The 27,792-nt window shown below is 54.8% G+C and overlaps 1 protein-coding gene across 1 annotated transcript in view; it reads right to left on the bottom strand.

The window, feature by feature from the left end:
* The window catches only part of LOC122546170 (disintegrin and metalloproteinase domain-containing protein 12-like), a 467,862-nt gene extending 443,098 nt beyond the window's left edge, over window positions 1-24,764 (bottom strand). The window contains exon 1 of the mRNA XM_087986005.1: window positions 24,548-24,764. Coding sequence (XP_087842131.1) covers window positions 24,548-24,764 — 217 coding nt within the window. The remainder of the gene's footprint in view (window positions 1-24,547) is intronic.
* Window positions 24,765-27,792: the final 3,028 nt, after the last annotated feature.

Raw genomic sequence — 27,792 nt, forward strand, 5'->3', positions numbered from 1 at the left:
ATGGCCTTGGAATCCGAGTAAAGGTCAGAAGAGCAGGGTAATGGTCAGGGGAGCATGGTAATGGTCAGTGGAGCCAGGTCATGGTCAGTGGAGCCAGGTAATGGTCAGGGGAGGCAGGGTAATGGTCAGGGGAGCAGGGTAATGGTCAATGGAGGCGGGTAATGGTCAGGGGAGCAGGGTAATAGTCAGGCGAGCCGGGGTAATGGTCAGGGGACCGGGGGTTACGGTCAGGGGAGTCGGGTTCATGGTCAGGGGAGCAGGGTAATTGTCAGAGGAGCGAGGGTAATGGTCAGCGGAGCAGGGTAATGGTCATGGGAGCAGGGTAATGGTCAGGGGAGCCGAGTAATGGTCAGGGGAGCCGGGTAATGGTCAGGGGTGCCAGGGTATGGTCATGGGAGCAGGGTAATGGTCGGGGAGCAGGGTAATGGTCAGGGAAGCCAGGGTAATGGCCCTGGAATCCGAGTAAAGGTCAGAAGAGCACTGTAATGGTCAGGGGAGCCTGGGTAATCGTCAGGGGAGCAGAGTAATAGTCAGGGGAGCAGGATAATGGTCAGGGGATTCGGGGAAATGGTCATGGGAGTCGGTGTAATAGTCAGGGGATCCGGGTAATGGTCAGGGTCATGGGGGTCAGGATGGCCTCCTATATATTGGGGAGGCAGGCCGCCTACTTGCAGAACGTTTCAGAGAACACCTCTGGGACACCCGCACCAACCACCCAACCGCCCTGTGGCTGAACACTTTAACTCCCCCTCCCACTCCGCCAAGGTCATGCAGGTCCTTGGCGTCCTCCATTGCCAGACCATGGCAACACCACGCCTGGAGGAAGAGCGACTCATCTTCCGCCTAGGAATCCTCCAACCACAAGGGATGAATTTTGATTTCTCCAGCTTCCTCATTTCCCCTCCCCCCACCTTTTCTCAGTCCCAACCCTCAGACTCAGCACCGCCTTCTTGACCTGCAATCTTCTTCCCGACCTCTCCGCCTCCACCTCCTCTTCGGCCTATCACCCTCACCTTAACCTCCTTTCACCTATCGCATTCCCATCGCCCCTCCCCCAAGTCCCTCCTCCCTACCTTTTATCTTAGCCTGCTTGGCACACTTTCCTCATTCCTGAAGAAGGGCTTATGCCCGAAACATCGATTCTCCTTCTTGTTTGATGCTGCCTGACCTGCTGCGCTTTTCCAGCAAAACATTTTTAAGCTAAGGAGCAGAGTAATGGTCAGGGGAGTCAGTGTTATGGTCAGGGGAGTCAGGGTAATGGTCAGGGGAGCAGGGTAATCGTCAGCGGAGTTGGTGTAATGGTCAGGGGAGCAAGGTAATGATCAGGGGAGTTGGGGTAATGGTCAGGGGTGCCAGGGTAATGGTCAGCAGAGCCGGGGTAATGATCACTGGAGCGGGGGTAATAGTCAGAGGAGCCGGGGTAATGGTCAGGGCAGCCATGTAATGGCTGTTCCAAAAACGCACAACCCAGATGGCCTCCTTCTTCAAGAACCTCAATTTCCCCCCCAACGTGGTCGACGATGCCCTCCACCGCATCTCTTCCACTTCCCGCTCCTCCGCCCTTGAGCCCCGCCCCTCCAACCGCCACCAGGACAGAACCCCACTGGTCCTCACCTACCACCCCACCAATCTCCATGTACAGCGCATCATCCGCCGTCATTTCTGCCACCTCCAAACAGACCCCACCACCAGGGATATATTTCCCTCCCCTCCCCTATCAGCATTCCGTAAAGACCACTCCCTCCGTGACTCCCTCGTCAGGTCCACACCCCCCACCAACCCAACCTCCACTCCCGGCACCTTCCCCCGCAACCTTCCCTCCAAGGCCCCAAAGGAAACTTCCATATCCGCCACAGATTCACCTGCACCTCCACACACATCATCTATTGCATCCTCTGCACCCGATGTGGCCTCCTCGATATTGGGGAGACAAGCCAGCTACTTGCGGAGCGTTTCAGAGAACACCTCTGCGACACCCGGACCAACCAACCCAACCACCCTGTGGCTCAACATTTCAATTCCACCTCCCACTCCACCAAGGATATGCAGGTCCTTGGACTCCTCCATCGCCAGACCACAACAAAACGACGGTTGGAGGAAGAGCGCCTCATCTTCCGCCTAGGAACCCTCCAACCACAAGGGATGAACTCGGATTTCACTAGTTTCCTCATTTCCCCTCTCCCCACCTTGTCTCAGTCTAATCCATCGAATTCAGCACCGCCTTCCTAACCTGCAATCTTCTTCCCGACCTCTCCGCCCCTACCCCAGTCTGACCTATCACCCTCACCTTGACCTCTTTCCACCTCTCACATTTCCGACGCCCCTCCCCCAAGTCCCTCCTCCCTACCTTTTATCTTAGCCTGCTGGACAAACTTTCCTCATTCCTGAAGAAGGGCTTATGCTCGAAACGTCGATTCTCCTGTTCCCTGGATGCCGCCTGACCTGCTGCGCTTTTCCAGCAACACATTTTCAGCTCCATCCATGTAATGGTCAGGGGAGCAGGTAATGGTCAGGGGACCCAGGGTAATGGTCAGGGAACCGGGTAATGGTCATGTGAAGCGGGTAACGGTCAGTGGTGCAGGAGTAATGGTCAGGGGACCCAGGTAATGGTCTGGGGACCCGGTTAATGGTCAGGGGAGACGGGGTAATGGTCAGGGGAGACCGGGAAATGGTCAGGGGAACCAGGATACTGGGCAGGTGAGCAGGATAATGGTTAGGGGAGACGGTAATAGTCAGGGGAGCAGGGTAATGGTCAGGGGAAACGGGGTAATGGTCAGGTGAGCAGGGTAATGGTCAGTGGAGCCAGGCAATGTCCAGGTGAGCAGGGTAATGGCCAGTGGAGCCTGGTAATGGTCAGGCGAGCAGGGTTATGGTCAGGCAAGGCGGGATAATGGTCAGGGGACCCGGGGTAATGGTCAGGGGACCCAGGGTAATGGTCAGGGGAGTCGGGGTCATGGTCAGGGGAGTCGGGGTCATGGTCAGGGGAGCAGGGTAATTGGAAGAGGAGCGAGGGGAATGGTCAGGGCTGCAGGGGAATGGTCAGGGGAGCCGGGGTAATGGTCAGGGAAGCAGGGGTAATGGTCAGGGGAGCCAGAGTAATTGTCAGGAGAGCAGGGTAATGGTCAGGGGAGCCTGGGTAATGGTCAGGGGAGCAGGGTAATGGTCAGGGGAGCCAGGTAATGGTCATGGGAGCCAGGGTAATGGTCTTGGGAGCCAGGGTAAGGGTCAGGGATCCCTGGATAAAGGTCAGTGGAGGCAGGGTAATGTCAGGCGAGCAAGTTAATGGTAAGTGGAGCTTGGAAATGGTCAGGGGAGCATGGTAATGGTCAGGGGAGCTGGGGTAATGGTCAGAGGAGCCCTGGTAATGGTCAGGGGAGCAGGGTAATGGTCAGAGGAGCCAGGGTAATGGTCAGGGAAGCAGTGTAATGGTCAGGGGAGCCAGGGTAATGGTCAGGCGAGCCGAGTAATGGTCAGGTGAGCAGGATAATGGTCAGGGGAGCCTGGGTAATGGTCAGGGGAGCCCGGGTAATGGTCAGGGGAGCCCGAGTAATGGTCAGCGAAGCAGCGTAATTGTCAGAGGAGCAAGGGTAATGGTCAGGGGAGCAGTGTAATGGTCAGGGGAGCAGTGTAATGGTCAGGGGAGCAGGGTAATGGTCAGGGGAGCCGGGGTAATGGTCAGGAGAGCAGGGGTAATGGTCAGGAGAGCAGGGTACTGGTCAGGGGAGCTGGGTAATGGCCCTGGAATCCAGGTAAAGGTCAGAAGAGCAGGGAAATGGTCAGGGGAGCCAGGTAATGGTCAGTTGAGTCGGGTAATGGTCAGGGGAGCCAGGTAATGGTCAGGGGAGCCCGGGTAATGGTCAGGGGAGCCCGAGTAATGGTCAGCGAAGCAGCGTAATTGTCAGAGGAGCAAGGGTAATGGTCAGGGGAGCAGTGTAATGGTCAGGGGAGCAGTGTAATGGTCAGGGGAGCAGGGTAATGGTCAGGGGAGCCGGGGTAATGGTCAGGAGAGCAGGGGTAATGGTCAGGAGAGCAGGGTACTGGTCAGGGGAGCTGGGTAATGGCCCTGGAATCCAGGTAAAGGTCAGAAGAGCAGGGAAATGGTCAGGGGAGCCAGGTAATGGTCAGTTGAGTCGGGTAATGGTCAGGGGAGCCAGGTAATGGTCAGTTGAGTCGGGTAATAGTCAGGGGAGCAGGGTAATGGTCAGTGGAGCCGGATAATGGACAGGGGAGCAGGGTAATAGTCGGGGAACCGGGTAATGGTCATGGGAGCAGGGTAATGGTTAGGGGATCAGGGTAATGGTGTGGGGAGCAGGGTAATGGCCAGGCGAGCCGGTGTAATGGTCAGGGGAGCCAGGGTAATGGTCTGGGGAGCCGGGGTAAGGGTCAGGGGTCCCTGGATAATGGTCAGGGGCGCAGTGTAAAGATCAGAGGAGGCAGGCTAATGTCAGGGGAGCAGGGTAATGGTCAGTGGAGCTTGGAAATGGTCAGGGGAGCAGGGTAATGGTCAGTGGAGCCGGGTAATGGTCAGGAGAACAGGGTAATGGTCAGGGGAGCCGGGTACTTGGGGCCTTGGAGGGAGGTGAGGGGGGAGGTGTGGGCGCAAGTCTTGCACCTCCTGCGGTTGCACCCTCCTTCGACTGACTGAACTGGTCCTCACCCTGAACAACATCTCTTTCCAATCCTCCCACTTCCTCCAAACGAAAGGAGTAGCCATGGGCACCCGCATGGGCCCCAACTATGCCTGCCTCTGCGTAGGATATGTGGAACAGTCCATCTTCCGCAACTACACTGGCCCCACCCCCCACCTTTTCCTCCGCTACATCGATGACTGTATCGGCGCCGCCTCGAGCACCCACGAGGAGGTTGAACAGTTCATCGACTTCACCAACACCTTCCACCCCGACCTCAAATTCACCTGGACAGTCTCAGATTCCTCCCTCCCCTTCCTCGACCTTTCTATTTCTATCTCAGGCGACCGAATCAACACGGACATCTACTACAAACCGACCGACTCCCACAGCTACCTAGACTACACCTCCTCCCACCCTGCCCCCTGTAAAAACGCCATCCCATTCTCCCAATTCCTTCGACTCTGCCGCATCTGCTCCCAGGAGGACCAGTTCCAAAAACGTACAACCCAGATGGCCTCCTTCTTCAAGGACTGCAATTTCCCCCCCGATGTGGTCGACGTTGCCCTCCACCGCATATCTTCCACTTCCCGCTCCTCCGCCCTTGAGCCCCGCCCCTCCAACCGCCACCAGGACAGAACCCCACTGGTCCTCGCCTACCACCCCACCAACCTCCATATACAGCGTATCATCCGCCGTCATTTCCGCCACCTCCAAACGGACCCCACCACCAAGGATATATTTCCCTCCCCTCCCCTATCAGCATTCCGTAAAGACCACACCCTTCGTGACTCCCTCGTCAGATCCACACCCCCCACCAACCCAACCTCCACTCCCGGCACCTTCCCCTGCAACCGCAGGAGGTGCAAGACTTGCGCCCAAACCTCCCCCCTCACCTCCCTCCAAGGCCCCAAAGGAAACTTCCATATCCGCCACAGATTCACCTGCACCTCCACACACATCATCTATTGCATCCTCTGCACCCGATGTGGCCTCCTCTATATTGGGGAGACAGGCTGGCTACTTGCGGAGCATTTCAGAGAACACCTCTGGGACACCCGGACCAACCAACCCAACCACCCTGTGGCTCAACACTTCAACTCCTCCTCCCACTCCACTAAGGATATGCAGGTCTTTGGACTCCTCCATCGCCAGACCACAACAACATGACGGTTGGAGGAAGAGCGCCTCATCTTCCACCTCGGAACCCTCCAACCACAAGGGATGAACTCGTATTTCACCAGTTTCCTCATTTCCCCTCCCCCACCTTGTCTCAGTCAAATCCATCGAATTCAGCACCGCCTTCCTAACCTGCAATCTTCTTCCTGACCTCTCTGCCCCCACCCCAGTCTGACCTATCACCCTCACCTTGACCTCTTTCCACCTATCACATTTCCGACGCCCCTCCCCCAAGTCCCTCCTCCCTACCTTTTATCTTAGCCTGCTGGACAAACTTTCCTCATTCCTGAAGCAGGGCTTATGCCCGAAACGTCGATTCTCCTGTTCCCTGGATGCTGCCTGACCTGCTGCGCTTCTCCAGCAACACATTTTCAGCTCTGATCTCCAGCATCTGCAGAGCTCACTTTCTCATAAAGGTCAGGGGAGCCGGTTAATCGTCAGGGGAGCCAGGGTAATTGTCAGGAGAGCAGGGTAATGGTCAGGGGAGCAGGGTAATGGTCAGTGGAGCCGGATAATGGACAGGGGAGCAGGGTAATAGTCGGGGAACCGGGTAATGGTCATGGGAGCAGGGTAATGGTTAGGGGATCAGGGTAATGGTGTGGGGAGCAGGGTAATGGCCAGGCGAGCCGGTGTAATGGTCAGGGGAGCCGGGGTAATGGTCAGGAGAGCAGGGTACTTGTCAGGGGAGCCGAGTAATGGTCAGGGGAGCCGGTGTAATGGTCAGGAGAGCAGGGGTAATGGTCAGGAGAGCAGGGTACTTGTCAGGGGAGCCGAGTAATGGTCAGGGGAGCAGGGTAATGGTCATGCGAGCCGGGGTATTGGTTAGGGGATCAGTGAAATGGTCAGGGGAGCAGTGTAATGGTCAGGGGAGCCAGGGTAATGGTCAGGGAACCGGGTAATGGTCATGTGAAGCGGGTAACGGTCAGTGGTGCAGGAGTAATGGTCAGGGGACCCAGGTAATGGTCTGGGGACCCGGTTAATGGTCAGGGGAGACGGGGTAATGGTCAGGGGAGACCGGGAAATGGTCAGGGGAACCAGGATACTGGGCAGGTGAGCAGGATAATGGTTAGGGGAGACAGTAATAGTCAGGGGAGCAGGGTAATGGTCAGGAGAAACGGGGTAATGGTCAGGTGAGCAGGGTAATGGTCAGTGGAGCCAGGCAATGGCCAGGTGAGCAGGGTAATGGCCAGTGGAGCCTGGTAATGGTCAGGCGAGCAGGATAATGGTCAGGCAAGCTGGGATAATGGTCAGGCGACCCGGGGTATTGGTCAGGGGAGTCGGGGTCATGGTCAGGGGAGCAGGGTAATTGTCAGAGGAACGAGGGTAATGGTCAGGGGAGCAGGGGAATGGTCAGGGGAGCCGGGGTAATGGTCAGGGGAGCAGGGGTAATGGTCAGGGGAGCAGGGTAATGGTCAGGGGAGCCCAGGTAATGGTCAGGGGAGCAGGGTAATGGTCAGGGGAGCCAGAGTAATTGTCAGGAGAGCAGGGTAATGGTCAGGGGAGCCGGGGTAATGGTCAGGGGAGCAGGGTAATGGTCAGGGGAGCCGGGGTAATGGTCAGGGGAGCCAGGGTAATGGTCTTGGGAGCCAGGGTAAGGGTCAGGGGTCCCTGGATAAAGGTCAGGGGAAGCAGGGTAATGTCAGGCGAGCAAGTTAATGGTCAGTGGAGCTTGGAAATGGTCAGGGGAGCACGGTAATGGTCAGGCGAGCTGGGGTAATGGTCGGAGGAGCCCAGGTAATGGTCAGGGGAGCACGATAATGGTCAGAGGAGCCAGGGTAATGGTCAGGGGAGCAGTGTAATGGTCAGGGGAGCCTGGGTAATGGCCAGGCGAGCCAGGGTAATGGTCAGGCGAGCCGAGTAATGGTCAGGTGAGCAGGATAATGGTCAGGGGAGCCTGGGTAATGGTCAGGGGAGCCCGGGTAATGGTCAGGGGAGCCCGGGTAATGGTCAGCGAAGCAGCGTAATTGTCAGAGGAGCGAGGGTAATGGTCAGGGGAGCAGTGTAATGGTCAGGGGAGCAGTGTAATGGTCAGGGGAGCAGGGTAATGGTCAGGGGAGCCGGGGTAATGGTCAGGAGAGCAGGGGTAATGGTCAGGAGAGCAGGGTACTGGTCAGGGGAGCTGGGTAATGGCCCTGGAATCCAGGTAAAGGTCAGAAGAGCAGGGAAATGGTCAGGGGAGCCAGGTAATGGTCAGTTGAGTCGGGTAATGGTCAGGGGAGCAGGGTAATGGCACGTGGAGCCGGATAATGGACAGGGGAGCAGGGTAATAGTCGGGGAACCGGGCAATGGTCATGGGAGCAGGGTAATGGTCAGGCGATCCGGGGTAATGGTCAGGGGAGCCGGGGTAATGGTCAGGGGAGCAGGGTAGTGATCAGGGAGCCGGGGTATAGGTCAGGGGAGCAGGGTAATGGTCAGGACAGCCGGGTAATGGTCAGAGGAGCCAGGTAATGGTCATGGGAGCAGGGTAATGGTCAGGCGAGCCGGGGTAATGGTTAGGGGATCAGGGTAATGGTGTGGGGAGCAGGGTAATGGCCAGGCGAGCCGGTGTAATGGTCAGGGGAGCCAGGGTAATGGTCTGGGGAGCCGGGGTAAGGGTCATGGGTCCCTGGATAATGGTCAGGGGCGCAGTGTAAAGGTCAGGGGAGGCAGGCTAATGTCAGGGGAGCAGGTTAATGGTCAGTGGAGCTTGGAAATGGTCAGGGGAGCAGGGTAATGGTCAGTGGAGCCGGGTAATGGTCAGGAGAGCAGGGTAATGGTCAGGGGAGCCGGGGTAATGGTCAGGGGAGCCCAGGTAATGGTCAGGGGAGCCCGGGTAATGGTCAGGGGAGCCCAGGTAATGGTCAGGGGAGCAGGGTAATGGTCAGGGGAGCCAGAGTAATTGTCAGGAGAGCAGGGTAATGGTCAGGGGAGCCGGGGTAATGGTCAGGGGAGCAGGGTAATGGTCAGGGGAGCCGGGGTAATGGTCAGGGGAGCCAGGGTAATGGTCTTGGGAGCCAGGGTAAGGGTCAGGGGTCCCTGGATAAAGGTCAGGGGAAGCAGGGTAATGTCAGGCGAGCAAGTTAATGGTCAGTGGAGCTTGGAAATGGTCAGGGGAGCACGGTAATGGTCAGGCGAGCTGGGGTAATGGTCGGAGGAGCCCAGGTAATGGTCAGGGGAGCACGATAATGGTCAGAGGAGCCAGGGTAATGGTCAGGGGAGCAGTGTAATGGTCAGGGGAGCCTGGGTAATGGCCAGGCGAGCCAGGGTAATGGTCAGGCGAGCCGAGTAATGGTCAGGTGAGCAGGATAATGGTCAGGGGAGCCTGGGTAATGGTCAGGGGAGCCCGGGTAATGGTCAGGGGAGCCCGGGTAATGGTCAGCGAAGCAGCGTAATTGTCAGAGGAGCGAGGGTAATGGTCAGGGGAGCAGTGTAATGGTCAGGAGAGCAGGGTAATGGTCAGGGGAGCCGGGGTAATGGTCAGGGGAGCCCAGGTAATGGTCAGGGGAGCCCGGGTAATGGTCAGGGGAGCAGTGTAATGGTCAGGGGAGCAGTGTAATGGTCAGGGGAGCCAGGGTAATGGTCAGGCGAGCCAGGGTAATGGTTAGGGGATCAGGGTAATTGTGTGGGGAGCAGGGTAATGGCCAGGCGAGCCGGTGTAATGGCCAGGCGAGCCGGTGTAATGGTCAGGGGAGCCAGGGTAATGGTCTGGGGAGCCGGGGTAAGGGTCAGGGGTCCCTGGATAATGGTCAGGGGCGCAGTGTAAAGGTCAGGGGAGGCAGGGTAATGTCAGGGGAGCAGGTTAATGGTCAGTGGAGCCGGATAATGGACAGGGGAGCAGGGTAATAGTCGGGGAACCGAGTAATGGCCATGGGAGCAGGGTAATGGTCAGGCGAGCCGGGGTAATGGTTAGGGGATCAGGGTAATGGTGTGGGGAGCAGGGTAATGGCCAGGCGAGCCGGTGTAATGGTCAGGGGAGCCAGGGTAATGGTCTGGGGAGCCGGGGTAAGGGTCAGGGGTCCCTGGATAATGGTCAGGGGCGCAGTGTAAAGGTCAGGGGAAGCAGGGTAATGTCAGGGGAGCAGGTTAATGGTCAGTGGAGCCGGATAATGGACAGGGGAGCAGGGTAATGGTCAGTGGAGCCGGGTAATGGTCATGGGAGCAGGGTACTTGGGGCTTTGGAGGGAGGTGAGGGGGGAGGTGTGGGCGCAAGTCTTGCACCTCCTGAGGTTGCACCCTCCTTCGACTGACTGAACTGGTCCTCACCCTGAACAACATCTCTTTCCAATCCTCCCACTTCCTCCAAACGAAAGGAGTAGTCATGGGCACCTGCATGGGCCCCAGCTATGCCTGCCTCTGCGTAGGATATGTGGAACAGTCCATCTTCCGCAACTGCACTGGCCCCACCCGCCACCTTTTCCTCCGCTACATCGATGACTGTATCGGCGCCGCCTCGTGCTCGCACGAGGAGGTTGAACAGTTCATCGACTTCACCAACACCTTCCACCCCGACCTCAAATTCACCTGGACAGTCTCAGATTCCTCCCTCCCCTTCCTCGACCTTTCTATTTCTATCTCAGGCGACCGAATCAACTCGGACATCTACTACAAACCGACCGACTCCCACAGCTACCTGGACTACACCTCCTCCCATCCTGCCCCCTGTAAAAACGCCATCCCATTCTCCCAATTCCTTCGACTCTGCCGCATCTGCTCCCAGGAGGACCAGTTCCAAAAACGTACAACCCAGATGGCCTCCTTCTTCAAGGACTGCAATTTCCCCCCCGATGTGGTCGACGATGCCCTCCACCACATCTCTTCCACTTCCCGCTCCTCCGCCCTTGAACCCCGCCCCTCCAACCGCCACCAGGACAGAACCCCACTGGTCCTCACCTACCACCCCACCAACCTCCATATACAGCGTATCATCCGCCGTCATTTCCGCCACCTCCAAACGGACCCCACCACCAAGGATATATTTCCCTCCCCTCCCCTATCAGCATTCGGTAAAGACCACTCCCTCCGTGACTCCCTCGTCAGATCCACACCCCCCACCAACCCAACCTCCACTCCCGGCACCTTCCCCTGCAACCGCAGGAGGTGCAAGACTTGCGCCCAAACCTCCCCCCTCACCTCCCTCCAAGGCCCCAAAGGAAACTTCCATATCCGCCACAGATTCACCTGCACCTCCACACACATCATCTATTGCATCCTCTGCACCCGATGTGGCCTCCTCTATGTTGGGGAGACAGGCCGGCTACTTGCGGAGCGTTTCAGAGAACACCTCTGGGACACCCGGACCAACCAACCCAACCACCCTGTGGCTCAACACTTCAACTCCCCCTCCTACTCCACTAAGGATATGCAGGTCTTTGGACTCCTCCATCGCCAGACCACAACAACACGACGGTTGGAGGAAGAGCGCCTCATCTTCCGCCTAGGAACCCTCCAACCACAAGGGATGAACTCGGATTTCACCAGTTTCCTCATTTCCCCTCCCCCACCTTGTCTCAGTCAAATCCATCAAATTCAGCACCGCCTTCCTAACCTGCAATCTTCTTCCTGACCTCTCTGCCCCCACCCCAGTCTGACCTATCACCCTCACCTTGACCTCTTTCCACCTATCACATTTCCGACGCCCCTCCCCCAAGTCCCTCCTCCCTACCTTTTATCTTAGCCTGCTGGACGAACTTTCCTCATTCCTGAAGCAGGGCTTATGCCCGAAACGTCGATTCTCCTGTTCCCTGGATGCTGCCTGACCTGCTGCGCTTCTCCAGCAACACATTTTCAGCTCTGATCTCCAGCATCTGCAGAGCTCACCTTCTCATAATGGTCAGGGGAGCCGGGTAATCGTCAGGGGAGCCAGGGTAATTGTCAGGGGAGCAGGATAATAGTCAGGGGAGCCAGGTAATGGTCAGGGGAGCAGGGTAATGGTCATAGCAGCCAGGGTAATGGTCAGGGGAGCCAGGTTATGGCCCTGGAATATGAGTAAAGGTCAGAAGAGCAGGGTAATGGTCAGGGGAGCCGGTTTAATGGTCAGGGGAGCAGGATAATGGTCAGTGGAGCCAAGTAATGGTCAGTGCATCAGGCTAATGGTCAGGGGAGAGGGTAATGGGTAATGGTCAGGGGAGCAGGGTAATGGTCAGTGGAACCAGGTAATGGCCGTGGAATACGAGTAAAGGTCAGAAGAGCAGGGTAATGGTCAGGGGAGCCGGTTTAATGGTCAGGGGAGCCAGGTTATGGCCCTGGAATACGAGTAAAGGTCAGAAGAGCAGGATAATGGTCAGGGGAGCCGGTGTAATGGTCAGGGGTGCAGGGTAATGGTCAGTGGAGCCGGGCAATGGTCAGGGGAGCAGGGTAATGGTCAGAGGAGCCATGGTAATGGTCAGGGGAACCAGGTAATGTCCGTGGAATCCGGGTAAAGGTCAGGAGAGCAGGGTAATGGTCAGGGGAGCCGGGGTAATGGTCAGGGGAGCATGGTAATGGTCAGTGGAGCCGGGTAATGGTCAGTGGAGCCAGGTAATGGTCAAGGGAGCAGGTTAATGGTCATTGGAGCCGGGTAATGGTCAGGGGAGCAGGGTAATGGTCAAGGGAGCCGGGGTAATGGTCAAGGGAGCCAGGGTAATGGTCCGGGGAGCAGGGTAATGGTCAGGGGAGCCGGGTAGTGGTCAGGGGAGCAGGGTTATGGTCAGAGGAGCCATGGTAATGATCAGTAGAACCAGGTAATGTACGTGGAATCCGGGTAAATGTCAGGAGAGCAGGGTAATGGTCAGGGGAGACAGTGTAATGGTCAAGGGAGCAAGGGTAATGGTCTGGGGAGCCGGGCTAAGGGTCAGGGGTCCCCGGGTAATGGTCAGGGGAGCAGTGTAATGGTCAGGGGAGCAGGGTAATGGTCAGAGGAGACCGGGTAATGGTCAGGGGAGCAGTGTATTGGTCAGGCGAGCCAGGGTAATGGTCAGGCGAGCCGAGTAATGGTCAGGTGTGAAGGGTAATGGTCAGGGGAGACCGGGTAATGGTCAGGGGAGCTGAGTAATGGTCAGGGGAGCAGGGTAATGGTCAGGGGAGACTGGGTAATGGTCAGGGGAGCCGAGTAATGGTCAGGAGAACCGGGATAATGGCCAGGGAGTAGGATAATGGTTCGGGGAGCCGGTAATGGTCAGGGTAGCAGTGTAATGGTCAGGGCAGCGGGGCAATGGTTAGGGGAGCCAGGGTAATGGTCAGGTGTGCAGGGTAATGGTCAGAGCAGCCAGGGTAATGGTCAGGGGAGCCAGGTTATGGCCCTGGAATCCGAGAAAAGGTCAGAAGAGCAGGGTAATGGTCAGGGGAGCCAGGTTAATGGTCAGGGGAGCAGGGTAATGGTCAGTGGAGCCGGGTAATGGTCAGTGCATCAGGCTAATGGTCGGGGAGCAGGGTAATGGTCAGGGGAGCAGGGTAATGGTCATGGGAGTCGGGTAATGGTCAGAGGAGCCAGGGTAATGGGCAGATGAGCCATGGTAATGGTCAGGGGAACCAGGTAATGGCCGTAGAATCCGGGTAAAGGTCAGGAGAGCAGGGTATTGGTCAGGGGAGCCGGGGTAATGGTCAGGGGAGCATGGTAATGGTCAGTGGAGCCGGGTAATGGTCAGTGGAGCCAGGTAATGGTCAGGGGAGCCGGGTAATGGTCATTGGAGCCGGGTAATGGTCAGGGGAGCAGGGTAATGGTCAGGGGAGCCGGGTAATGGTCAGGGGAGCCGGGTAATGGTCATGGGAGCAGCGTAATGGTCAGAGGAGCCGGGGTAATGGTCAGGGGAGTCGGGGTCATGGTCAGGGGAGCAGGGTAATCGTCAGCGGAGTCGGCGTAATGGTCAGGGGAGCCAGGGTAATGGTCTGGGGAGCCGGGCTAAGGGTCAGGGGTCCCTGGATAATGGTCAGGGGTGCAGTGTAAAGGTCAGGGGAGGCAGGGTAATGTCAGGGGAGCAGGTTAATGGTCAGTGGAGCTTGGAAATGGTCAGGGGAGCAGGGTAATGGTCAGGGGAGCCGGTTTAATGGTCAGGGGAGCAGGGTAATGGTCAGAGGAGCCCGGGTAATGGTCAGGGGAGCAGTGTAATGGTCAGGGGAGCAGGGTAATGGTCAGAGGAGCCCGGGTAATGGTCAGGGGAGCAGTGTATTGGTCAGGCGAGCCAGGGTAATGGTCAGGCGAGCCGAGTAATGGTCACGTGTGAAGGGTAATGGTCAGGGGAGACCGGGTAATGGTCAGGCGAGCCGAGTAATGGTCAGGGGAGCAGGGTAATGGTCAGGGGAGACTGGGTAATGGTCAGGGGAGCCGAGTAATGGTCAGGAGAACCGGGATAATGGCCAGGGAGTAGGATAATGGTTCGGGGAGCCGGTAATGGTCAGGGTAGCAGTGTAATGGTCAGGGCAGCGGGGCAATGGTTAGGGGAGCCAGGGTAATGGTCAGGTGTGCAGGGTAATGGTCAGAGCAGCCAGGGTAATGGTCAGGGGAGCCAGGTTATGGCCCTGGAATCCGAGAAAAGGTCAGAAGAGCAGGGTAATGGTCAGGGGAGCCAGGTTAATGGTCAGGGGAGCAGGGTAATGGTCAGTGGAGCCGGGTAATGGTCAGTGCATCAGGCTAATGGTCGGGGAGCAGGGTAATGGTCAGGGGAGCAGGGTAATGGTCATGGGAGTCGGGTAATGGTCAGAGGAGCCGGGGTAATGGGCAGATGAGCCATGGTAATGGTCAGGGGAACCAGGTAATGGCCGTAGAATCCGGGTAAAGGTCAGGAGAGCAGGGTATTGGTCAGGGGAGCCGGGGTAATGGTCAGGGGAGCATGGTAATGGTCAGTGGAGCCGGGTAATGGTCAGTGGAGCCAGGTAATGGTCAGGGGAGCCGGGTAATGGTCATTGGAGCCGGGTAATGGTCAGGGGAGCAGGATAATGGTCAGGGGAGCCGGGTAATGGTCAGGGGAGCCGGGTAATGGTCATGGGAGCAGCGTAATGGTCAGAGGAGCCGGGGTAATGGTCAGGGGAGTCGGGGTCATGGTCAGGGGAGCAGGGTAATCGTCAGCGGAGTCGGCGTAATGGTCAGGGGAACCAGGATAATGGGCAGGGGAGCAGGATAATGGTTAGGGGAACCGGTAATAGTCAGGGGAGCAGGGTAATGGTCAGGGGAGCCTTGTAATGGTCAGGGGAGACGGTGTAATGGTCAGGTGAGCAGGGTAATGGCCAGTGGAGCCTGGTAATGGTCAGGCGAGCAGGGTAATGGTCAGGGGACCCGGGGTAATGGTCAGGGGAACCAGCGTAATGGTCAGGGGAGTCGGGGTCATGGTCAGGGGAGCAGGGTAATGGTCAGGGGAGTCGGGGTAATGGTCTGGGGAGCTGGGGCAAGGGTCTGGGGTCACTGGGTAATGGTCAGGGGAGCCGGGTAATGGTCAGTGGAGCTTGGAAATGGTCAGGGGAGCAGGGTAATGGTCAGGGGAGATGGGGAGAAAGTGAGGTCTGCAGATGGTGGAGATCAGAGCTGAAAATGTGTTGCTGGAAAAGCACAGCAGGTCAGGCAGCATCCAGGGAACAGGAGAATCTACGTTTCGGGCATAAGCCCTTCTTCTTGGAAACGTCGATTCTCCTGTTCCCTGGATGCTGCCTGACCTGCTGCGCTTTTCCAGCAACACATTTTCAGCTCAGGGGAGATGGGGTAATGGTCAGGGGAGATGGGGTAATGGTCAGGGGAGCCGGGTAATGGTCAGGGGAGCTGGGAAATGGGAAGGGGAGCAAGGTAATGGTCAGAGGAGCCAGGGTAATGGTCAGGGGAGCAGTGTAATGTTCAGGGGAGCCTGGGTAATGGCCAGGGGAGCAGGGTAATGGTCAGGGGAGCCGGGGTAATGGTCAGGGGTGCCAGGGTAATGGTCAGGGGAGCCAGGGTAATGGTCAGGGGAGCGAGGGTAATAGTCAGGGGAGCAGTGTAATGGTCAGGGGAGCCAGGGTTATGGTCAGGGGAGCGAGGGTAATAGTCAGGGGAGCAGTGTAATGGTCAGGGGAGCAGTGTAATGGTCAGGGGAGCAGGGTACTGGTCAGGGGAGCCTGGTAATGGCCCTGGAATCCAGGTAAAGGTCAGAAGAGCAGGGAAATGGTCAGGGGAGCCGGGTAATGGTCAGGGGAGCCGGGTAATGGTCAGTGGAGCCGGGTAATGGTCAGGGGAGCAGGGTAAGGGTCAGTGGAGCCGGGTAATGGTCAGGGGAGCAGGGTAATGGTCAGTGGAGCCGGATAATGGACAGGGGAGCAGGGTAATGGTCAGGGGAGCCGGATAATGGACAGGGGAGCAGGGTAATAGTCGGGGAGCCGGGTAATGGTCATGGGAGCAGGGTAATGGTCAGGGGATCAGGGTAATGGTCTGGGGAGCAGGGTAATGGCCAGGCGAGCCGGTGTAATGGTCAGGGAAGCCAGGGTAATGGTCTGGGGAGCCGGGCTAAGGGTCAGGGGTCCCTGGATAATGGTCAGGGGCGCATGTAAACGTCAGGGGAGGCAGGGTAATGTCGGGGAGCAGGTTAATGGTCAGTGGAGCTTGGAAATGGTCAGGGGAGCAGTGTAATGGACATGGGAGCCTGGGTAATGGCCAGGCGAGCCAGGGTAATGGTCAGGGGAGCCGAGTAATGGTCAGGGGAGCAGGGTAATGGTCAGGGGAGACCGGGTCATGGTCAGGGGAGCCGAGTAATGGTCAGGGGAGCCGGGTAATGGTCAGGGGTGCCAGGGTAATGGTCATGGGAGCAGGGTAATGGTCAGGGGAGCAGGGTAATGGTCAGGGGAGCAGGGTAATGGTCAGGGGAGCCAGGGTAATGGCCCTGGAATCCGAGTAAAGGTCAGAAGAGCACTGTAATGGTCAGGGGAGCCTGGGTAATCGTCAGGGGAGCCGGGTAAAAGTCAGGGGAGCAGGGTAATGGTCAGGGGATTCGGGGAAATGGTCATAGGAGTCGGTGTAATAGTCAGGGGATCCGGGTAATGGTCAGGGTCATGGGGGTCAGGGTGGCCTCCTATATATTGGGGAGGCAGGCCGCCTACTTGCGGAATGTTTCAGAGAACACCTCTGGGACACCCGCACCAACCAACCCAACCGCCCTGTGGCTGAACACTTTAACTCCCCCTCCCACTCCGCCAAGGTCATGCAGGTCCTTGGCGTCCTCCATTGCCAGACCATGGCAACACCACGCCTGGAGGAAGAGCGACTCATCTTCCGCCTAGGAACCCTCCAACCACAAGGGATGAATGCAGATTTCTCCAGCTTCCTCATTTCCTCTCCCCCCACCTTGTCTCAGTCCCAACCCTCAGACTCAGCACCGCCTTCTTGACCTGCAATCTTCTTCCCGACCTCTCCGCCTCCACCCCCTCTTCGGCCTATCACCCTCACCTTAACCTCCTTCCACCTATCGCATTCCCAACGCCCCTCCCCCAAGTCCCTCCTCCCTACCTTTTATCTTAGCCTGCTTGGCACACTTTCCTCATTCCTGAAGAAGGGCTTATGCCCGAAACATCGATTCTCCTTCTCGTTTGATGCTGCCTGACCTGCAGCGCTTTTCCAGCAACACATTTTTAAGCTAAGGAGCAGAGTAATGGTCAGGGGAGTCAGTGTTATGGTCAGGGGAGTCAGGGTAATGGTCAGGGGAGCAGGGTAATCGTCAGCGGAGTTGGTGTAATGGTCAGGGGAGCAAGGTAATTAGATTAGATTACTTACAGTGTGGAAACAGGCCCTTCGGCCCAACAAGTCCACACCGACCCGCCGAAGCGCAACCCACCCATACCCCTACATTTACCCCTTTAACCTAACACTACAGGCAATTTAGCATGGCCAATTCACCTGACCTGCACATCTTTGGACTGTGGGAGGAAACCAGAGCACCCGGAGGAAACCCACGCAGACACGGGGAGAATGTGCAAACTCCACACAGTCAGTCGCCTGAGTCGGGAATTGAACCCGGGTCTCTGGCGCTGTGAGGCAGCAGTGCTAACCACTGTGCCACCGTGCCGCCCAAATGATCAGGGGAGTTGGGGTAATGGTCAGGGGTGCCAGGGTAATGATCACTGGAGCCGGGGTAATGGTCAGGGGAGCCGGGGTAATGGTCAGGGGAGCAGGGGTAATGGTCAGGGGAGCAGGATAATGGTCAGGGGAGCAGGATAATGGTCAGGGGAGCAGGATAATGGTCAGGGGAGCAGGATAATGGTCCGAGGAGCTGGAGTAATAGTCTGGGAGCAGGGTAATGGTTATGGGAGCCCGAGGAAATGGTCAGGGGAGCCCTGGTAATGGTCAGGTGAGCCGGGGTAATAGTCAGGAGAGCAGGGTAACGGTCAGGGCAGCTGAGTAATGGTCAGAGGGGTTGGGGCTGAAACTTTATTGCTGGAACAGCACAGCAGGTCAGGCAGCATCAAGGGAACAGAAGATTCGACGTTTCGGGCACATGCCCTTCTTCAGGAATGTGCCCGAAACGTCGAATCTTCTGTTCCCTAGATGCTGCCTGACCTGCTGTGCTGTTCCAGCAATAAAGTTTCAGCTTTGATCTCCAGCGTCTGCAGACCTCACTTTCTCCTCAGAGGGGTCGGGGTAATGGTCAGGGGAGCAGGGTAATGGTCAGGGGATCAGGTAATGGTCAGGGGGCCCAGGGTAATGGTCAGGGGACCGGGTAATGGTCATGGGATCCGGGTAACGGTCAGTGGTGCAGGGGTAATGGTCTGGGGACTCAGGTAATGGTCTGGGGACCCGGGTTAATGGTCAGCAGAGCCGGTGTAACAATCAGCGGACCTGGTGTAATTGTCAGGGGAGCAGGGCTAATGGTCAGGGGACCCAGGTAATAGGAAGGGCTTATGCCTGAAACGTCGATTCTCCTGTTCCCTGGATGCTGCCTGACCTGCTGCGCTTTTCCAGCAACACATTTCCGACCCAGGTAATAGTCAGGGGAGCCGTGTAATGGTCAGGGGAGCCGTGTAATGGTCAGGGGAGACGGGGTAATGATCAGGGAATCCAGGTAATGATCAGGGGTCCCACAGTGATAGCCAGCAGAGCCGGGGTGATGGTGAGGGGAACCAGGGTAATGGTCAAGGGGACCCAGGTAATGATTGGGGGACCCGGGGTAATGATCAAGGGAACCCAGGGTAATGATTGGGGGTCCTGGGGTAATGATCAGGGGTTCCAGGGTAATGATGGGTGGTCCCGGGCTAACGATCAGGGGTCCAGGGGGAATGATCAGGGTTCCCAGGGTAATGATCAGGTGATACAGGTCATGATCATACGACCCAGGTATTGATTAGAGGACCCAAGAGCCGGGGCAATGGTCATAGAACCCAGGTAACGGGTCAGGGGACACGGGGTAATGATCAGGGCACCCCGGTAATGATCAAGAGACCAGGGTAATGATCAGGGATCCAAAGTAGTTGTCAGGGGACCCAGGGATAATGAGGTGAAAGTGAAGACTACAGATGCTGGAGATTAGAGTTAAGATTAGAGTCAGGCAGTATCCAAGGAGCAGGAAAATTGACGTTCTTCCACTTACACTCTCATTTGTTTGGCTGAACAGGTCCTCACCTTCAATAATTTCTCTTTCAAATCAGTCCATCTTTCGTAGTTTCGCACCACTCCCCACCTCTTCCTCCACTACATTGGTGACTCCATCGGCGCCACCTCATGCTCCCATGAGGAGGTTGAGCAGTTCATCAACTTTACCAACACATTCCACCCCAATCTTAAATTCACCTGGACCATCTCTGATACTTCCCTCCCCTTCCCTGACCTCTCCATCTCCATCAATGGTGACCGACTAAACATTTTTTTACAACCCACCAACTCCCACAGCTACCTGGAATACTCATCCTCCAACCCTACGTCCTGCAAAAATACTATCCCGTATTCCCACTTCCTCCGCCTCTACCGTATCTGCTCCCAGGGGGACCAGTTCCACTACAGAACACACCAGATGACCTCCTTCTTAAAAGACCAAAATTTCCTCTCCCACGTGGTTGAAGATGCCCTCCAACGCATCTCATCCACATCCCGCACCTCCGCCCTCAATCCCCACTCCTCTAATGGACCCCAATACCAGGGATGTATTTCCCTCCCCACCCATGTCCGCTATCTGCAAAGACTGTTCCCTCTGTAACGACCTGGTCAGGTCCACATCCTCCACACCTGGCACCTTCCCCTGCTACCGCAGGAATTGCAAAACCTGCACCCACACCTCCCCCCTCACCTCCATCTAAGGCCACAAAAGGAGCCTTCCACATCCATCAAAGTTTCACCTGTATATCCACCAATATTATTTATTGTATCCATTGCTCCCGATGCGGTCTCCTCTACATTTGGAAGACTGGATGCCTTCTCACAAAATGCTTTGGGGAACATCTCCGCGACACCCGCACCAATCAACCCCACCGCCCCATGGCTGAACATTTCAACTCCGCCTCCCACTCTGCTGAGGATATGCAACTCCTGGGTCTCCTTCACCACCACTCCCTCGCCACCTGATGCCTGCAAGAAGAACGCCTTACCTTTCACCTCGGAACCCTTCAATCCCAGGGCATCAATGTGACTTCACCAGTTTCCTCATTTCCCCTCCCCCCACCTTATCCCAGTTCCAAACTTCCAGCTCAGCACCGTCCTCATGACCAGTCCTACCTATCAATCTTCCTTCCCACCTATCCACTCCACCCTCCTCTCCGACCTATCAGCTTTACCCCTTCCTCCATCCACCTCTTGCACTCCCACCTACCTTCTCCCCAGCCCCAATCCCTGCTCCCATTTATTGCTCCACTCCCGAGGCTTTCAGCCTCATTCCTGATGAAGTGCTCTTGCCAGAAACATCGATTTACCTGCTCCTCAGATGCTGCGTGACCTAAGGAAATCAGGAGGCAAAAAGGGGACAGGAGATAGTCATAAAGATGTACAGCACGGAAACAGACCCTTCGGTCCAACCCGTCCATGCCGACCAGATATCCTAACCCAATCTCGTCCCACCTGCCAATACCCGGCCCATACCCCTCCAAACCCTTCCTATTCATATACCCATCCAGATGCCTCTTAAATGTTGAAATTGTACCAGCCTCCACCACATCCTCTGGCAGCTCATTCCATACACGTACCACCCTCTGCGTGAAAAAGTTGCCCGTTAGGTTTCTTTTATGTCTTTCCCCTCTCACCCTAAACCTATGCCCTCTAGTTCTGGACTCCCCAACCCAAGGGAAAAGACTTTGTCTATTTATCCTATCCATGCCCCTCATGATTTTGTAATCCAAAGAGTTTGTGCAAATACATTAAGGACAAAAGGGTAACGAGGGAGAGAATAGGGCCTGAAAATGTGTTGCTGGAAAAGCGTAGCAGGTCAGGCAGCATCCAAGGAGCAGGAGAATCGACGTTTCGGGCATGAGCCCTTCTTCAGGAACGAGGAAAGTGTGCCAAGCAGGCTAAGATAAAAGGTAGGAAGGAGGGATTGGGGGAGGGGCGTTGGGAATGCGATAGGTGGAAGGAGGTTAAGATGAGGGTGATAAAGTGAGGGTGATAGGCCGGAGTGGGGATGGGGGGGGGGGAAAGGTCAGGAAGAAGATTGCAGGTTAGGAAGGTGGTGCTGAGTCCGAGGGTTGGGACTGAGACAAGGTGGGGGGCAGGGAAATGAGGAAACTGGAGAAATCGGAGTTCATCCCTTGTGGTTGGAGGGTTCCTAGGCGGAAGATGAGGCGCTCTTCCTCCAACTGTCGTGTTGCGATGGTCTGGCGATGGAGGAGTCCAAGGACCTGCATGTCCTTGGTGGAGTGGGAGGGGGAGTTGAAGTGTTGAGCCATGGGGTGGTTGGGTTGGTTGGTCCAGGTGTCCCAGAGGTGTTCTCTGAAACGTTCCGCAAGTGGGGGACCTGTCTCCCCAACATATAGGAGGCCACATCGGGTGCAGCGGATGCAATAAATGATGTGTGTGGAGGTGCAGGTGAATTTGTGGCGGATATGGAAGGATCCCTTGGGGCCTTGGAGGGAAGTAAGGGGGGAGGTGTGGGCGCAAGTTTTGCATTTCTTGCAGTTGCAGGGTAAGGTGCCGGGAGTGGAGGTTGGGTTGGTGGGGGGTGTGGACCTGACGAGGGAGTCACGGAGGGAGTGGTCTTTTCGGAACGCTGATAGGGGAGGGGAGGGAAATATATCCCTGGTGGTGGGGTCCGTTTGAAGGTGGCGGAAATGACGGCGGATGATATGCTGTATATGGAGGTTGGTGGGGTGGTAGGTGAGGACCAGTGGGGTTCTGTCCTGGTGGCGGTTGGAGAGGGCGGGGTTCAAGGGCGGAAGAGCGGGAAGTGGAGGAGATGCGGTGGAGGGCATCGTCGACCACGTCGGGGGGGATATTGCGGTCCTTGAAGAAGGAGGCCATCTGGGTTGTACGGTATTGGAACTGGTCCTCCTGGGAGCAGATGCGGCGGAGACGAAGGAATTGGGAATATGGGATAGCGTTTTTACAGGGGGCAGGGTGGGAGGAGGTGTAGTCTAGGTAGCTGTGGGAGTCGGTCGGTTTATAGTAAATGTCCGTGTTGATTCGGTCGCCCGAGATAGAAATGGAAAGGTCTAGGAAGGGGAGGGAGGAGTCTGAGACGGTCCAGGTGAATTTGAGGTCGGGGTGGAAGGTGTTGGTAAAGTGGATGAACTGTTCAACTTCCTCGTGGGAGCACGAGGCAGCGCCGATACAGTCATCGATGTAGCGGAGGAAAAGGTAGGGGGTGGTGCCAGTGTAGCTGCGGAAGATGGACTGTTCCACATATCCTACGAAGAGGCAGGCATAGCTGGGGCCCATGCGGGTGCCCATGGCTACTCCTTTGGTTTGGAAGAAGTGGGAGGATTGGAAAGAGAAGTTGTTCAGGGTGAGGACCAGTTCAGTCAGTCGAAGGAGGGTGTCAGTGGAAGGGTAATGATTGGTACGGCGGGAAAGGAAGAAGCGGAGGGCTTTGAGTCCTTTGTGATGGGGGATGGAGGTGTACAGGGACTGGATGTCCATGGTAAAGATAAGGCGTTGGGGACCGGGCAAGCGAAAATCATGGAGGAGGTGGAGGGCGTGGGTGGTGTTCCGAACGTAGGTGGGGAGTTCTTGGACTAAGGGGGACAGGATCGTGTCGAGCTCCCCCAAGTCCCTCCTCCCTACCTTTTATCTTAGCCTGTTGGACACACTTTTCTCATTCCTGAAGAAGGGCTTATGCCTGAAACATCGATTCTCCTGTTCCTTGGATGCAGCCTGACCTGCTGCGCTTTTCCAGCAACACATTTTCAGCTCTGATCTCCAGCTTCTGCACTCCTCACTTTCTCCTATATGAATAGGAAGGGTTTGGAGGGATATGGACCGGGTACTGGCAGATGGGACTAGATTGGGTTGGGATATCTGGTCGGCGTGGACAGGTTGAACCAAAGGGTAAAAACAAGGTCTGCAGATGCTGGAAACCAGAATCTAGATTAGAGTGGTGCTGGAAAGGCACAGCAGGTCAGCATCTGAGGAGCAGGAAAATCGACATTTCGGGTAAAAGCCCTTCATCAGGGACATTTTGGGCAGAACCGAAGGGTATGTTTCCCTGCTATACATCTCTATGACTCTACTCTTGACCTGGGGTAATGGTTAGGCGACCTGGGTAATGATCAGGGGACCCGGGTACTGATCAGTGGACCAAGGGTATTGGTCAGGGGACTCGGGATAATGATCACGGAACCTGGTGTAATAATCAAGGGACCAGGATTAATGATCAGGGGACCTGGGTAATGATCAGTGGACCGAGGTAATTGTCAGGGACCTAGTAATGGTCAGGGAACCCAGGTAATGATCATGGGACCCAATGTAATGGTTACGGGACGTGGGTAATGATCTGGTGACCCGGGGTAACGGTTAGGGGACTTGGGGAATCATCAGGGGACCCGGGGAATGATCAGAGGGCTTGGGTAATAGTCAAGGGACCCGGGGTAATGAATAGAGGATCAGGGTAATGGTCAGGGAACCTGGGTAACAATCAGGGATCCAGGGTAATGGCCAGTGAACCTGGGTAATGATCGGGGCCTGGGGTAGTTGTCAGAGGTCCGGGGTAATGATCAGGGGACCCAGGGTAGGTGTCAGGGGACCAGGAGTAATTGTCAGGGGTCCCGGAGTAATGAACAGGAATCCCGGAGTAATGATCAGAGGACCTGGGTAATGGTCAGTGAATGCGGGGTAATAGTCAGGGGTCTCAGGTGATGGTCAGGGAATCTTCAGGAGTCCTGGTATAATGATAGGGGACCCGGGTAATTGTCAGGGAACCAGGGGAAATGATGAGGGGACACGGGGTAATGATTAGGGCTCTCGGGATAATGATCCAGGCTCCCGGGGTAATGCTCAGGGGACCCAGGTCATAATCAGGGGACCCGGCACAATTATCAGGGGACCTGGGTAATGATCAGAGAACTAGTGTAATGATCAGGGGACCGGTGTAATGATCAGGGGACAAGGGTAATGATCAGGGGACCAGTGTTCAAATCCCACTATGTCAGATGTTGAGGTTCAGACTCAATGAAAATCTGGAATTGACACTCTAATGATGACCAAGAAACCATTGTCGATTGTCAGGAAAAACACCATCAGGTTCATTAATGTCCTTTAGGGAAGGACGCAGCCATCGTTATCTGGTCTGGCCGAAATTGTCACTCCAGACCCACAGGACTGTTGTTCACTCTTAACTGCCCTCCAGGAAATTTATGATCAGCTGTAAATACTGGCCCAGCCAGTGATGCCCTCATTCCATTAAAAACAAGAAAGCAATCTTCCTCACCTGAAGCAGTTCCTTGTCCACGTGAATTGGTTCCTTTAATCTTGGTCTCCCAGCCAGCTCCTGGTGAATGACTGGTGGGTCTGTTACTGGGGACAGTGAACACAGTTCCATTTCCACGGTTCCTATTGTCAACGGCAGATTCTTCATTCTCTGCTGCTGAAAGATTTAAAACCTGGCACCAGATCAGAAATACCAAACCCACATGGCAGGCGGACATTGTAAATGATCACAACTCTCTGCTCGCCACTTCAAAGTTCTGTCTCTGTGTTAACACAGTTTTCTGCCTGTCCTCCTCATTAATCTCTCTTTCCCTTTTCAGTTTCTCTGTGCTTGTGCTCTCACTCTCTCTGTGTCTCAGCTTGTTTCTGAATCTGTGTCATTCTGTGATTCATGTCAGAAATAACTTTGTAACAGCTTTAGCCAAACCCAGGCCAAAAGAGGAAACCCTGAAAAAGAGACAGGATTGAACAAGTTGGGACCTAGTAATCTGATGACAGTACATTCTGCTGGGACACTGTACACTCCTACAGGACAAATCCAAACTGTACGGAGATCAGTTTTTGACTTTCTGTGCATTTCTGATAGAGCATGCACTGTCCCCACTTCCCCTCATCCTGCCCAAACTGCTTCACTGGATAAGGGGAACTTACTGGGCTCTGCAGAGGACAGGGGAATTGTCCGAATTCCTGTCAGGGCTAGAGGGACCATAAAGGAAAGATGCAGCAACAGGTCACTTCACCAATGAACATTGGTTCGAGAAAGGAAGGCATGGTAGGTTGAGAGAATCGTGAGTGACAAGGGATGTGGAACATGTAGTCAAGAGGAAGAAGGAAGCTTACTTAAGGTTGAGGAGGCAAGGATCAGACAGGGCTCAAAAGGGTTACAAGATAGCCAGCAAGGAACTGAATAATGGACTGAGGAAAGGAAGAAGGGGGCATGAAAAGCTTTAGCGGGTAGGATTAAGGAAAATCTAAGACATTCTACACTTCTATGAGGAACATGAGGATGGCCAGAATGAGGATAAGGCTGATCAGGGATAGTGGAGAGATCTTGTGCCTGGAGTCAGAGGAAGTAGGGGAGGTCCTTAATGAATACTTTTCTTCAGTATTCATTCGTGAGAGGGACCTTGACATTTGTGAGGACAGCGTCAAACAGGCTGATATGTTTGAACAGGTGGATGTTAAGAAGGAAGATACACTGAAAATTTTGAAAAACATAAGGATAGATAAGTCCCTTGGGCCAGACGGGATATTCCCACGGTTATTACAGGAAGCAAGGGAAGAGATTGCTGCACCTTTGGAGATGATCTCTGCATCCTTGCTGTCCACTGTAGTAGTGCCAGATGATTGGAAGGTGGCAAATGCTACTCCCTTGATCAAGAAAGGGAATAGAAACCAGTCAGTCTAACATTAGTGGTGGGCAAATTATTAGAGAGGTTTTTGAGAGGTAGGATTTATGATTAATTGGAAAACCACAGCTTGATTAGAGATAGTCAGCATGGCTTTTTGAGGGGCAGGTCATGCCTTATAAACTTTACTGAATTCTTTGAGGATGTGACAAAACACATTGATAAGGTAGAGCAGTGGATGTGGTGTACAGTAGCGCCTCGACATACGAACGACCTCGTACACGAACACATCAGTTTACAAACAGGATTGTACATAAAATTTTGCTTCAACACACGTACAAAATTCAAGGTACGAATGAAGGGACAAATGCAAAAAGCCCATGTGCGACCATGTGGTTTCATTGTTCTGCTTTGCTACGCGCTTGATCAGGCCCCGCATGATCTCATTCAGTTTGTCTTTGGTGCGTGCGCTGTGAACAGCTGTCCAAGCATTCTCACGCTATCCAAACAATGGGAAAAATTGATTCAGTTCGCGAACTTTTCGGTTCGCGAACCGGATCCCGGAACAGATTAAGTTCGTAAGTCGAGGCGCTTCTGTACATGATTTTTAGCAAAGCATTTGATAAGGTTCCCCATGGTAGGTTCATTCAGAAAGTAAGGACGCACAGGAAGCAGGGAAGTCTGGCTAAATGGATGCAGAATTGGCTGGCCCATACAAGACAAAGGGTGGTAGTTGATGGAAAGTATTCAGCCTGGTGCTCGGTGACCAATGGTATTCCGCAGGGATCAGTTCTGGGACCTCTGCATTTATGATTTTTAAAAATGACTTGGATAAGGAAGTGGAAAGATGGGTTACTAAGTTCGTTATGACATGAAGGCTGGTGGAGTTATGGAGTGTGGAGATCTGTTGTAGGTTGCAACAGAACATTGACAGGATGCAGAGACGGGCTGAGAAGTGACAGATGGAGTTTGAGAGAGAAAAATTTCAGGTTGTCAGGTGTATGTTGATTTTAACAAATATACAGAGTCTTTTAAGAAAACGTTTTAAGCTAAGAAATTACTTTGAGTGTTGTAGCTGACCACAAAAGGAAAAATGCAGGAGGAGCATTTTGCAATAAGCTCATAGTTTGTAGTTCCGCTTTTTGGACTAGGAGAAAGTGAGGACTGCAGATGCTGGAGATCAGAGCTGAAAATGTGTTGCTGGAAAAACGCAGCAGGTCAGGCAGCATCCAAGGCGCAGGAGAATAGACGTTTCGTGCATGAGCAGAAGGACTCATGCCCGAAACGTCGATTCTCCTGCTCCTTGGATGCCGCTTTTTGGACTATCAAGATAGTAAAGGATGATCTCAGAAGTCAGAAGGTTAGATAAGAAAAGAGGAACTGGACAAAATAACAGGAAGGCTGTAACAAACAAGGACAGCCAAATAAGGCAGATTTAAAGAAAAACAAGTGAGGTAATTAATAAGTATGATAGGCTTAGGCTTGGGTGCAGGGAATTACCAAATGAAGGAATAATGGGCGCAAGTAATAATCAAATAAGGGGATAGAATGAAATAGACACTTATGATAGGTTTATTGTTCAGTGTGGGGGTGTTGATAGGCCCCTCAGAAAAGTATAAAAGCTCTGTATTTTACTGTCGGGTGTGTCTCTCCTCGTAGAGCCACCCATCTTTAAAAATGTTCGAATAAATGTGCTGCTTCGGAACTCTTTGACTCGGACTAAAATTATTGATTAAGTGGGATTCGTTTCTGACAAGTTCAACCTGGAAAAGTGTGAACTGATTCATTTTGAAATTTGAATGCAGATTACAGGGTTAAAGGCAGGATTTTTGGCAGCATGCAGGAACAGAGTTATCTTGGGGGTCCATGTCCATATACCCCTTAACATTGCTACACA

This window comes from Chiloscyllium plagiosum, unplaced genomic scaffold, assembly GCF_037043375.1.
Source record: "Chiloscyllium plagiosum isolate Xiang-an unplaced genomic scaffold, Cpla_swu_hap1 HiC_scaffold_1, whole genome shotgun sequence".
In the NCBI taxonomy this organism is placed as follows: domain Eukaryota; kingdom Metazoa; phylum Chordata; class Chondrichthyes; order Orectolobiformes; family Hemiscylliidae; genus Chiloscyllium; species Chiloscyllium plagiosum.